This window comes from Pseudophryne corroboree, chromosome 2 (assembly GCF_028390025.1).
Source record: "Pseudophryne corroboree isolate aPseCor3 chromosome 2, aPseCor3.hap2, whole genome shotgun sequence".
Lineage (NCBI taxonomy): Eukaryota > Metazoa > Chordata > Amphibia > Anura > Myobatrachidae > Pseudophryne > Pseudophryne corroboree.
The window spans coordinates 796714135-796728641 of NC_086445.1; the positions used below are offsets into that span (position 1 = coordinate 796714135).

A 14507-nucleotide genomic window follows, 5' to 3' on the forward strand; every position below is an offset into this window, starting at 1 on the left:
CATAGTTATTGTTACAAAAATCGGGTTATTGTTGTTGTGAGCCATCTTTTCAGAGGCTCCTTCTGTTATCATGCTGTTAACTGGGTTCAGATCACAAGTTGTACGGTGTGATTGGTGTGGCTGGTAAGAGTCTTACCCGGGATTCAAAATCCTTCCTTATTGTGTACGCTCGTCCGGGCACAGTATCCTAACTGGGGCTTGGAGGGGGGTCATGGGGGGAGGAGCCAGTGCACACCAGGTAGTCCTAGAGCTTTTTACTTTTGTGCCCAGTCTCCTGCGGAGCCGCTATTCCCCATGGTCCTTTCGGAGTCCCCAGCATCCACTACGGACTATGAGAAATAGAATTATCGGTAAGTAAATTCTTATTTTTATTATTTTAATCATTATGACAGGGGAGGCACTGCCTCCCCTGACTGCACGTCCCTGTTAAGGTGCTACTAGCATGTGGTGTTTGTGTGGCCTTTTTTTTTTTTTTTTACTTATGTAATGCCGCCTGAGTTCGGCGGCCGTGCAGGATGCCGGCTGAACTCGGACGTTTTTTTAAAGGGGCAATCACTTACAAGGCCCATATTATATATAACAATGCAGCTACTAGGGTTGGATAAAAAAAAAGATAATACAAATGAAGTAAGACATTGGAGAGACACACAAATCCCCACAATGGAACACCCTATGTAAATTAGGAGTATACAGTGCCATCTAATGCAGAACCTAAATATTAATATTACTTTGTAATTTCTTCCTAGTTTCAACTGCTGACTTCAGTGTCTTGAAGTCCCCCCAAAATCAAATCTTCAATGAAGGAAGTTGGCCAATTCCCGGAGAGCGCATTCCTGATGTCATTGCATTGACCATGGGCTTCTCTGTAGAAGAAGTGAGTATCTAACATTGATGGGTCAGAAACCCCATACCACTGTAGTGTTATGTTTATTTTTCTAATGCTACTGATCTAACATCAGTTGTTCAGGAATATTCACTATTACTACAGTATGATCATAAATAAGGACTATTTAGAAAAATCCATTTTTAAATGACTAAACATGGATTCATGAAAAGTATTTTGTTGCTCGTTGACACTGTGCACATGCTGTGCGGCCATGGCACTGACATCTTTTCTCTAACATCCATAAGGGATATTGGGGAGACTTAGGGGGTCATTCCGACCCGTTCGCACGCAGCAGTTATTCGCTGTGGTGTGAACGGGTCGGAAATGCGCATGCTCGGCGGACACATTGCACACGTGCTTCATTGCCTGGTGACGATCGTCACCGGGCAACACCGCCGCCAACAACAAATGTGATCGCAGCGGCGATCGCAAGAAGATGGACAGGCGGGAGACGTTCCGGGGCAGATACTCACAGTTTCCAGCCATTTTCGGGGAGTGGTAAGAAAAACGCAGGCGTGTTCAGGCAAACGGAGGACGGATGTCTGACGTCAAAGCTGTGACCTGCATTGCTGGATCCGTCGCACAGTAGGTAGGGTAAGTAGCTGCAGGGCTGGTCTTGTTTTGTGTGAAACTTTTTTAGCATAGCAGGGCTGCACAAGTGTTCGCAGCCCTGCTATGCTAAAATACACTCCCCCATAGGCAGCGTCAAGTTGAACGCACGAGCAGCAAAAAGTTGCTACGTGCGATCAACTCTGAATGACCACCTTAGTACGATGGGGTATAGACGGGGTCCAAAGGTGCACTTTAAATTTCTTCACTGGGTTTGTTGGCTCCTCCCCTCTTTGCCCCCTCCCACAGGCAGTTTAGAAAAAAGTGCACTCAGGAGAGGATGCACACTCTGGAGCTCCAGAGAGTTTTCTTCAATTTCTTTTAAACTTTTATTATCTTCGGTATGCTGTTTGGGCAACATCGTACCTGGACTGTGGGAGTTAGGGTGGGGGGACAGTCACCAGCCTTGCGAGGTGTCAAAGCTGCTACCAAGCTGCAGGACCACCGTCCTGAGAGTTGTTTGTTCAGCGGGGCACTGCGCCTTCACTGTCGCAATCGCAGCACACCGCACACCTCTAACATATGCCTGAAGGTGACGTCTGTGGTGAGCACAAGCCGTGGGCCCCGCTAGGGGGGTCCCCCGGTTCAAAGTGTGGCTGAACGCAGGCGCGGCATATGGGACCCTCCTGGGGGGGGCCCGCTAAAGCCGCCCCGCCACCCCCCTGTGTAAACTGGCTCAAGATGGCTTAAACTAGCACTTGTGTGATGTTTTTAAGAATGATAGGAGACATTGCCAGTATAATAATCACTGTAGCACCGGCACCCTGAGAGGGGGGGGGGAGCTGCTATTGTGCACAATCTGTGTCGTCTACAGGACAGAAATTACTAGTGTTTCACTTTGATATAGTTAGCTGACTACCTCACTATTGCTGTGCAGCTAGGGGTGTGCTGGTGTCTTTCACTGTGTGTCTCCTCTCACATACAGTAAGGGTAGGCTTGACAAGTATTACTGTCTGTGTGTATGTCATTGTGATTACTGTAAACATGGTTAAACACAAACTCTGTAGTGTATGCCACACCAGATTCTTTCCCTTATCTATTGATTCTGTTTCATGTGAACAATGCAGCCAATCGTCACAAATCAGTGAAGGGGCTGGGGAGAGGGATTAGAGCCCTCCTGGCTAGGGGCTCTTAAAACTATGATGTCTGATATGTCATCACAACTCACTGCTAATGTTCAGAAAACTCAGCTACTTCAACAGGCTGTTGCGGACTTAGCTGCTAGGGCAGATGTAACGCAGCCCTCCATCTCTCATGCAGGTCCACAGAAGGATGGGGAGGATTTGGATCCCATTAGTGGAGATTCCGATTCTGCTCAGGGTATTGAACCCCTCATTCTGGCTATACGGGACATGTTAAAGCTTCCTCTAGGGAACTCTGCGTCACAGCAGTCGTTTTTCTTTACACAAAACAAGCCTAATGTCACTTTCCCTGATTTTGCAGAGATTGATGACCTATTCAAGTTGGCCTGGAAAAATCCTGACAAAAAATGGCAAGTGTCAAAAAAGTTTTTGCGCACTTTCCGATTTGCTCCTGAAGGTAGGAAATTCTGTGATGAACCCCCGGGGGTTGACGGATCGGTATCTCGACTGTCCAAAAAGGCCGTGTTGCTTGCCCCGGGTTCCTTTACCATGGAGGATCCTGGTGACAGAAAGATAGAGACTACACTCAAATCTATTTACATAGGTTGCTGAATGACCCATGCCATTCATACGTGGGCTACTCAAATTCAGGAGGGCCTCTCTGGGGCGATGCCTCTGGTCATTATGGTGACTCTCCTCAAGCACATTCAGGACACTACACTCGTCCTGTGTGACTCGCTCAAGGAGATGGGGAATATTAATGCTAAGACTTCTGCCATGGCAGTGTCGGCGCATAAAGCTTTGTGATTGTCAGTGGATAGCGAACGCAGACTCAAAGCACAGTGTCGAATCCCTCCCCTTTTCTGGGGAATGGCTCTTTGGGGTTGAGTTGGATACGTGGATTTCCAAAGTCACTGCTGGGAAATCCACGTTTCTCATCTCTGGGGCTCCGCCGGCTAGGCGTTCCTACCCGGGGCCGCCTGTTCAGTCCTTTCGGTCTAACAGATTTCGATTTAGGGCCAGAGGAGCCTCCAATGCGAATAGAGGCACCAGAGGTAAGTCAAAAAGACCTGCAACCACCGGTACTCTGGAACAGAGCACCAGTTCTGCTTCCGCTAAGTCCTCAGCATGACGGTGCCCACACCCCCCGAGGAGATCTCGAGGTGGGAGCTCAACTGCGCCACTTCAGCTGCATCTGGGAAAGCTCCTGCCAGGTTACCTGGGTAAGGGACCTCACTTCTCAGGGCTGCAAGCTGGAGTTCGACGGTGCTCCTCATCAACGATTTTTCAAATCAAGCTTGCCAGCTTTCGAGGTTATGCAAGTTATGTTGCAACAGGCCATCCGAAAGTTGGTCCAGTCCCACGTCATTGTTCCAGTGTCAATACCACAATGAGGCAGGGGTTATTACTCCAACCTGTTTGTGGTACCAAAGCCGGATGGTTCGGTACAGCCCATTTTGAATCTAAAGTCCTTGAATCCTTACCTAAAGGTTTTCAAGTTCAAAATGGAATCCCTGAGGGCAGTGATTGCGGGCTTGGAAGAACAGGAATTCCTGGTTTCCTTGGATCTCAAGGACGCCTACCTTCATAATCCAGTTTGGCCACCTCATCAGGCTTATCTGAGGTTTGCCCTACTGGACGATCACTAACCGTTCCAGGCACTACCCTTTGGCCTGTCCACGGCTCCAAGGGTATTCACAAAGGTGATGGCGGAGATGATGTTACAACTCCGGGTCCAGGGGGTCAATGTTGTCCCTTACCTGGATGATCTTCTGATAAAAGCAAGATCTAGGGAGCTTTTATTGCTCCATATCGACCACACTATCCAACTTCTGTCACGCCATGGGTGGATTCTCAATCTACAGAAGTCCCACTTGGAGCCGACTCAGCAGCTCCTGTTCCTGGGGATGTTACTGGATACGGTGGCCCAGAAGGTGTTCCTCCCGGAGGACAAGGCGAGAACACTTCAGAAGATGGTCTGCATGGTGCTCCGACCTGCTCGAGTATCCATCCATCTTTGCATCAGATTGTTGGGGAAGATGGTCGCCTCATACGAGGCGATCCAATATGGGAGGCTCCATGCCAGAAGATTTCAATTGGATCTCCAGAGCAAGTAGTCAGGATAACATCTACAGATGCATCGGATGATTTGGCTGTCACCTCAAGCTAGGATTTCCCTCATGTGGTGGCTGCAGTCCTCCAATCTCCTGGAAGGCCGGAGTTCCGGGATTCATGATTGGACCCTCCTCACGACTGATGAGAGGCTGCGAGGATGGGGTGCTGTCACCCAAGGGGCATAGTTCCAGGGCAGGTGGTCAGCCCACGAAGGCCTCCTTCCGATCAACATTCTGGAACTTTGGGCGATCTACAATGCTCTGCTTCAGGCCTCTCCTCTGCTCACGGATCACGCGATCCAAGTTCAGTCAGACAACGCCACAGCAGTGGCATACATCAATCGGCAAGGAGGGACAAAAAGCAGAGCCTGCATGCGAGAGGTGTCAAAGATACCCCTCTGGGCGAAAAGAAATGCAAGAGTAATGTTCATTCCGGGTGTGGACAACTGGGAAGCGAACTTCCTGAGTCGTCACGATCTCCACCCGGGGGAGTGGGGACTCCACCATCAGGTGATCCAGCAGATCATCCACCGGTGGGGCTGCTCACAGCTAGACATGATGGCTTCTCGACTCAACAAGAAGCTTCACTGGTATTGCTCACGAACCAGGGACCCTCAGGCGAGCGCAGTGGGTGCACTGACATCGCCTTCGCCTTACCGGCTGGTCTTCCTGTTTCCTCCGATTCCGTTGCTCCAATGGGTGCTCAAGCGCATCACAAATCCAAGGAGTCCAGGCAATTCTGATTGCCCCGGATTGGCCTCAGAGGGCGTGGTACACAGATCTTCTGGACATGTCCGCCGAAGACCCTTGGCATCTACCACTAAGAAGCGATCTTCTTCAACAAGGACCGTTCGTCTACCCGGACTTACGGTGACTTCGTTTGACGGCATGGAGGTTGAGCGGAACATCCTAGCTCACAAGGGCCTTTCCAAAAAGGTTACTGCTACCATGGTTCAGGCCAGGAAACCTGTGACGTTAAAACACTATTATCTCTGGAGAAGATATGTCTCTTGGTGCGAGGAATGCACGTTTCCGCCTGCAGAGTTCCACTTGGGCCGTTTCCTGCAGGCTGGTGTAGATAAGGGCTTACGTCTGGGTTCTATTAAGGTCCAGATTTCAGCTCTCTCAATTTTCTTTCAGAAGAAATTGGCAGTGTTGCCAGAAGTTCAGACTTTCTTGCAAGGGGTACTCCACATACAACCTCGTTTTGTGCCGCTTACGGAACCCTGGGATTTGAATGTGGTGTTGGAATTTCTACAGTCCTCCTGGTTTGAACCACTGATGACGGTAGAAGACAAGTACCTCACGTGGAAGACGGTGATGTTACTGGCCCTGGCTTCTGCTAGGCGTGTCTCAGAATTGTGGGCCTTATCGTGTAAAAGTCCGTACTTGGTCTTTTACGAGGACAGAGCGGAGCTCAGGACTAGGCAGCAGTTCCTGATGAAGGTTGTCTCTGCGTTCTACTTGAATCAACCTATTGTGGTTCTGCACTTCTGCTCCTCCGGAGACATTGGATGCTGTGCGAGCCTTGAAGGTCTATGTCAAGCGAACGGTTCGGATTAGAAAGATGGATTCCTTGTTCGTGCTCTATGATGCGCAGAAAAAGGGTCGTCCTGCTTCAAAGCAGTCCATTGCTCATTGGCTTAGGCTTACTATCCAACATGCCTATGTGTTGGCAGCCTTACCTGTTCCTAAGTCTCTGAAGGCCCACTCTACAAGATCGGTGGGCTCTTCCTGGGCGGCTGCCCGTGGAGTCTCGGCCTTGCAACTGTGCCGAGCTGCTGCCTGGTCGGGGAAGAACACTTTTGTTAAGTTCTACAAGTTTCATACCCTGTCCAAAGAGGATTCCCAGTTTGGGCAGGCGGTGCAGCAGCAGTCTCCGCACATTCCCGCCCGTTCTGGAAGCTTTGGGACATCCCATTTGTACTAAATCTCCACAATATCCTTTATGGATGCTAGAGAAAATAGGATTTTAATTACCCACCTGGAACATCCTTTTCTCGTAGTCCACAAGGGATATTGGGCGCCCGCACCAGTACGTTGACTTTTCTGCAGGTTCTCTTTTATGTGGTTACCTGTTCTTGTTACCAGCTGCTGCTGCTGGTTGTTGTATGTTGGTGGTGTGCTAGTATATTAATCTCACCATTCCTTGTTATGTTCCTTTTCTCATATATGTCCTTTCTCCTTCGGGCACTATTTTACCTATAACTGCCTGTGGGAGGGGGCATAGAGGGGAGGAGCCAACACACCCAGTGAAGAAATTTAAAGTGCACTGGCTCCTTTGGACCCCCTCTATACCCCATCGTACTAAATCTCCCCAATATCCCTTATGGACTACGAGAAAAGGATTTACCGGTAGGTAATTAAAATCCTATTAGTGCTCTGTGGCATAGTGATCCGTGTTGTAACACAATGCATGGATAATGTATTAGAAATTGAGCAGGAAATTAGTGTAGGTCTTTTCTCCATAGAATAAGCACTGTCCTAATCTCAGATAGAGAGATGTATTTATACTTTTATGTGCATACATGGTTTTCTAGCCTATAGGAGGTCAAAAGAGAACGAAAAGATTCCTTGTATTGGGCACACTCGGACTGTAATATTATCTTAAAGTCAAATATCCGTCATGATAGATGACCACAAATTCTAAAATTTAACTTTTATTAGGATGTATAAAAACATGGGCGAAATATGGTGCATGTGAATAAAGTTGTGAAAATATTAAAGTGAATTTAAAAAGCTTAGCCACTGTAGTTGCTTTTATGTTTCCTCACTGTCTCCAGTGTCTATACAGTGTTGCAATGTTTGTAGCAATACTAGTTGCCTTATGTCTGATACTGATACTTTTGTATCTATCAAGGATGACTCCTATTAGAATTTCATTACACCACCAGTATTTTACTTTTATTCCATGTCAGCAGTGTGCGCATCACTAACTGTTCATACTACAGTGGTAACTCATCCTTAACGTGTCTGTTACTGTTTATTAGGGACTCAATATTCTTGGAATAATTATCCGTGTACTGCTGCTCTCCATATATGAGACAGATGGTGTTCAGGGCACTTTATTTCATATGTCAATATACCTTATTTGTTCCACCATGCATCAATATCCATTATACACATATGTGACATATTAGCAGGATGTATCACATTCCATTAGGTTTTTCAGTGCACCTATTGTCATGAGAGTGGTTCTTTTATTATCAGAATCACAGTGCTCTTATTCGGTGTGGTTGAATTCACATTAATTAATTTATTTGTATGCACCAGTCACTTGCACATGTGTAAGATATAACAGGTTTAGTGACACATTCATATATATCCCATACAGCTTTTATTCCCTTTAAGCTGTGGGGTATGCGTTTTGTATGATGAACAAATATATAGCTTTTCCTTATGTAGTATAGTGCCCTGTATTCATGCTCATCTATAATAGAGAAACATCCTTATTCCCATTCATATTCCCAATCAGCTGCCAATCGCTCTGGTATGCACACGTTTTGTACATACTATTATATGTGTGTTAACATCAATAATGCCCCCACACTTCGTGACTGCTAAACGCAGCCCTATTATATTCGGCTCTCCAGCGCCGCGTGTACCCGCTGGCAGCCGCTGACCGCGGCTCTCATGTGTGAGAGATCCCGCGTGACTCAGTGTGGTCAGAGGGCTGTTTTCAAAGCGACGTGCATACAGTTAGCTCCGCTATGAGAGCAGCATTATTTCACACAGGCAAATAGCAAATCCCTATCAGACCGGCAATGTATCAGTAGCTAAGCTGAGCTAGTGGAAAGGACACATAGTGGTTGTGTCCGATCCCTTCCTAACGATCGTTTCGCATCTGCTTCATCATAGGAACTTCTTCCTATGATGAAGCAGATGCGAAACGATCGTTAGGAAGGGATCGGACACAACCACTATGTGTCCTTTCCACTAGCTCAGCTTAGCTACTGATACATTGCCGGTCTGATAGGGATTTGCTATTTGCCTGTGTGAAATAATGCTGCTCTCATAGCGGAGCTAACTGTATGCACGTCGCTTTGAAAACAGCCCTCTGACCACACTGAGTCACGCGGGATCTCTCACACATGAGAGCCGCGGTCAGCGGCTGCCAGCGGGTACACGCGGCGCTGGAGAGCCGAATATAATAGGGCTGCGTTTAGCAGTCACGAAGTGTGGGGGCATTATTGATGTTAACACACATATAATAGTATGTACAAAACGTGTGCATACCAGAGCGATTGACAGCTGATTGGGAATATGAATGGGAATAAGGATGTTTCTCTATTATAGATGAGCATGAATACAGGGCACTATACTACATAAGGAAAAGCTATATATTTGTTCATCATACAAAACGCATACCCCACAGCTTAAAGGGAATAAAAGCTGTATGGGATATATATGAATGTGTCACTAAACCTGTTATATCTTACACATGTGCAAGTGACTGGTGCATACAAATAAATTAATTAATGTGAATTCAACCACACCGAATAAGAGCACTGTGATTCTGATAATAAAAGAACCACTCTCATGACAATAGGTGCACTGAAAAACCTAATGGAATGTGATACATCCTGCTAATATGTCACATATGTGTATAATGGATATTGATGCATGGTGGAACAAATAAGGTATATTGACATATGAAATAAAGTGCCCTGAACACCATCTGTCTCATATATGGAGAGCAGCAGTACACGGATAATTATTCCAAGAATATTGAGTCCCTAATAAACAGTAACAGACACGTTAAGGATGAGTTACCACTGTAGTATGAACAGTTAGTGATGCGCACACTGCTGACATGGAATAAAAGTAAAATACTGGTGGTGTAATGAAATTCTAATAGGAGTCATCCTTGATAGATACAAAAGTATCAGTATCAGACATAAGGCAACTAGTATTGCTACAAACATTGCAACACTGTATAGACACTGGAGACAGTGAGGAAACATAAAAGCAACTACAGTGGCTAAGCTTTTTAAATTCACTTTAATATTTTCACAACTTTATTCACATGCACCATATTTCGCCCATGTTTTTATACATCCTAATAAAAGTTAAATTTTAGAATTTGTGGTCATCTATCATGACGGATATTTGACTTTAAGATAATATTACAGTCCGAGTGTGCCCAATACAAGGAATCTTTTCGTTCTCTTTTGACCTCCTATAAGTTATCATATTCCTTGGAGCACCTCCCAATATAAAAGATATATATCCATATCACTGAATAAAAGGGAAAGGACGTAAAAGAATATATGAATACAATTTGATTAAAATAAAGTCTGTGCGACCCTTCATTCTTTCATGGTTTTCTAGCCTTAAAGACCACATTATTTTATTTCTCTTACTGTGATCACTGTTGCTTGCCAGCAGTGAACACAATATTCCTGTAGTAAGACTCCCTTCCTCTGCAACCTGCTATATGCAGTAGTAAAAGTTTATTTTCAGTCTTCTGCCAATGGGAGAAATAGCCTGCTTGTTGTTATAGAATAGAAAGCAGATGATCCCATTGCTAAATGGCTACACTTCTCTTTAATGCATTGATCTACTTGAGGCCTCTGTGAAGCTCTGCAGTATAAATTGTACAGAGGCCTGTTGGGCAAGACATCTGCTACATAGTAAAATAGCGGAAATTACCATATATCTCTCTTGATGTGTCTTCCAGGATTTGTCTTGGCCAGGGTTAGGAGCAGCCAACATTTTTCAGCGTCCTCGTGCAACCATCCTGGTAACAGTGACAGGTGTGGATAAACTTCCTGTAACAGACAATGAGATTTCCTACCCTGTAGAGAATGTGAGTATTACATGATGATGATGATGATTTCTTTTCTTCACACCGTGCAGTTTAGACCCATATGCTTAGCTATAAACTAGGGATGGGAACCAATGGATGTTTCAGTAGAACCTTTTGATGGATTGTTCTGATGGTTAATCTGCGATGATGAGAAACCAGTGTTTCTTCACAATTGATAGTTTTGATTCAGTGGTTGGCAGGCACCATTTTGATTGGTTCTGCAGCACACCTCCGGCGGATCTTGCTTGTTGTGTTTACAGCGATGGACTCTAAGCACTGATTGGCTAAGCTCAGAGTCTGTTGCGTCAGGGAGGGGAGTGATGGGGATGGTACATCGAAATAGAACTTAGATTTTCTGTGACCAATGGTCTAGTGTTGATCGATGTTTTGTTACAAATGGTAAAAACATTGATAACATCGATGTTGTCTTGCGATATTCCATACCTATTGTAAACCATTCCAGATGTTTGCGTCTCTGCATCAGTAGTGTAGTATTTGCCTAGTTTACACTAAGCAGAAATCACATACATTTTTCTTCCATGCTTTTAACCATTTGTTCTGCTTGCAAAACAAATGTTTGCTTGAAAAGCAAAAACCAATGTCTCGAGGTTAAGCAAAAGGTGCAGACAGGCATGCTATATCTAAATTGTTGTACTGCTCTCACTGACTTTAGCCCCATTGTGTATATTAGTACAGCATTGCTAACTTATGTCTGAGCTAGTCATTTAGTCATGTGTTAAATTATAATGTCCTAGAATCTCTGACCAATGATGGCAAATGTGAGCATTTACATTTCATTTATATATATTTTGATTTCCCCCTTTTCTCCCAATAACTAATGCATTGTTATGACTGGCCTGCCTATGACTAATGTGGCAACTTTTTGCCGAAAATAATATTTTATTTTTTATTTTTGTGATGTAGGCTAGATTGGGAGTATTTTTGCTTTGTCTGTTACAAATTACTAATGCCGCATGAGATTATAATTTTTTTTTCCCCCTTCAGGCTGTTCCTTACAGTGTTGACAGTGTTGTGAACGCTATCCATTCGCTGTTTTCTGAAGAAATGCCAGTAGTTTTACAATTAGCACCCATCGAAGAGGTAATATAATCTAGTGTACTATTTTCTCAAGTTCACTCTTGCATTATTGTTGACCTTGCCTCTGTTGATCTATGCCCTCTATGCAGCTGGAAATTAGTATGGGAGGGGGTGATTACAGTTTTTAAGATATTTTTCCTTAACTGTTAATTAAGAAATCTTTGTACTGGTCCCCCCCCCCCTTTCAGGATAGATATACACGTCTATGACCTTGTCTGTTCTATGATTATCTAACCCATTTTTGTCCTGTTTCATCATCTCTCACCCAGTTGCTTGGGGCTTGCCATCATTCAGGGAACATACTGGTAGTTACTAGTTTTAGTTGCTTTTATTCTGTCTAGTATGTACATCCAACACACATACCTCCTTTCGTGTCTTATATATCCTCATCACACTCTTTTTCTATTGAATAGTTTTAGAATGTTTTTAAAGCCATGAAATGAACAATGTAAATATAGGTTGAGTTTGGGTGACCGGCCTTTGGGATCCCTCCTGCCACCATACCGACGCCGGGATCCTGAGCTTTAGGTTGCCAGCGGGGCGGGGGGAGGGAAAGCGCAACGAAGCCCCTTGCACAGGTTCTATTCCCACTCTAATCAGTCGGGATCCTGGCTTTGCTATAGTGACTGGCGGTGCCCCGACCACAAGTCACATAACTACATTCCCTCAACTTGCATTCTGCCTTTATAATGTGGTAATTGTTTGCAAAATAGTGAGGTCATTATTAACATAACACTAATTCTACTATACTATCCTAACTAGATTTGCTGAATGTTATGTTTTATATGGACTCTTTAAAATGATTATTCGAATGCTAAATTAGAGCAGTTTACATATTTATTTATTTTTTCTCCTTTAACATGAAACAAAAACTCCCCACACGTTTTCTTGCTATGAATCTTGTCATTTCACTTTTGAGTTATTTACTCTTTAGCTGTTAAGAAATAACCTACATGATTCACTTTGTGCAGGCACATTTACCTTGCAATATGTTGTTTCTCCAGAGGGTGTACATGGTTGGGAAGGCTAATACAGTCTTTGAAGAGCTTGCTGTCACCTTAAAACAGCTAAGGAGCCGCTTAGAGCAGGATAACTCCATTCTTAGTTCTATCTCGGTGGGCTCTTTGTACAAAAATGATGAGGTAAATTTCCCTATATGTAGATATAAGTATTTGCAGGCAATGAAATATATGTTAATACCAGTTTGTTAAATTCTTACAAATGTTAAGGAATGTCTTGATCTTTTTTGAGTGAAATATGTTATCTGTTTTTTCTGCTCACGATTTGCCTAAAGTCTTGCACATTTGAGTCCATTAACCTTGCCATCTGGGGCGGATTTAGGGGAGAGGGTGCCCCTAGGCAAAACAGTAATGGCCGCCCTCCTGTATACCTAATTTTTTTTTTTTTTATTGATTTGTTATAGGTCCTCATTTGATGATAGCCAATTTAATAGAATAACACAAAAAAATTATACATATTTACTACTGGGGGGCAGACTACAGGGGCAGTACGTTTATGTCCTACACATTTGCACTCTATTCAAGATGGCATATAGTATAGTACAGTGGAAAAATTTTGCAGTTACTGTTTTTTTTGGGCTGCCAATACCAACACAAGCATCCAAGTGCCGCCCCATGGCATGTGCCTTACGCGCCTAATGCGAAATTCGCCACTGCTTGCCATGTGGTATACCCGACATGGCCAAAAGTATGTGGACACCCTTTCTTATTAGTGTGTGTGGCCATTTCAGCCACACCCATTGCTAAAAGGTGCATAAAATCAGGCTTTTAGCCATGCCATCACCAAACATTAGCAGTACAATGGTTCTTACAGAGCTGTTGAGTTTCTTCTCTGTAGGAACTGCCTGAGTCAATGGTAAATGCTTTTATTGTGTCGTGAAAATATCTAGGAGCAGCAACAACCTAGCTATGAATCAGTGTGCCACACAAGCTCGCAGCATGGGACACGTGTAATTATTGTAACGCTCACTACCAAATTCTCATCAGGAGTGGTGTGTAGTACACAGGGCCTAATTAAGACTTGTATGCTAACCCGATGGTTAGCGTGCAAGCCTGATGGTAGGGACACTGCATTTGCAAAACGGGTTCTGCATCCTCACAAGTAGTGTCCCCTAAGCCTCAGCCTGATTGACAGGATGAGAGCATTTTGGGGTGGCGCCCGGGTCAGTTCCTGTATGAGTGCAGAAGTCAGTGTCTGCATTTGGCGGCACAGATTTACTGACCTCTGCTGCGGACCTGAGATGGAAATCTTGGTAACCTGAAGGATACTCAGATGAGCGATGGTCATGCAGTGTGATCCGATGGTGCGTCTAGATATGCACCAACGGATCACGGAAGCAGTCAGGAGGTGTCTATTTACATCAGACGCCAACTCCTGCATTTGTATATGAGCTGTACAGTATTGCACAGTTGCTTCCTTGCGGCTGTGCAGTAGTGTACAACTCTGAATCAGGCCCACAATCATTAGTCTGTGGAGCAATGTAAACTTGTTCTCTGGCATACTGGTGGTCATTCTGACCTGATGGCACGCTGCAGTTTATCGCAGCGGTGTGATCAGGTCAGAACTGCGCATGCCGTAGTGCGCCGGCAGATGCCCGAAGGCCGTTGAGCCGCTACAATCGCCTCTGCCTGTCATTCCGTTGCAGATCGCTGGGAGGGCGGAACGGCGGTGTTTGGCCGCCATTTCGTGGGCGCGGTCCGACCAACGCAGGCGTGGCCGGACCGAACGGGGGGCAGGCTGCAGCGGCTGCGGGCCGGGGATCGATGAGTAGCTCCCGGCCAGCATGCTAAAGCTGCGCTGGTCGGGAGCTACTCTTGAAGTGCAAAGGCTTCTGCGGGGGGAGGGGGGGGGGGGGGGGGCGTTCTGTGACATGTGGGGCGGGATAGCCC

At 45.2% G+C, this 14507-nt stretch overlaps 1 protein-coding gene across 1 annotated transcript in view; it reads left to right on the forward strand.

The window, feature by feature from the left end:
- The window catches only part of ATP6AP2 (ATPase H+ transporting accessory protein 2), a 44331-nt gene that overhangs the window by 14653 nt on the left and 15171 nt on the right, over positions 1-14507 (forward strand). Inside the window, exons 2-5 of the mRNA XM_063955589.1 lie at positions 747-874; positions 10372-10500; positions 11506-11601; positions 12603-12740. Coding sequence (XP_063811659.1) covers positions 747-874; positions 10372-10500; positions 11506-11601; positions 12603-12740 — 491 coding nt within the window. The remainder of the gene's footprint in view (positions 1-746; positions 875-10371; positions 10501-11505; positions 11602-12602; positions 12741-14507) is intronic.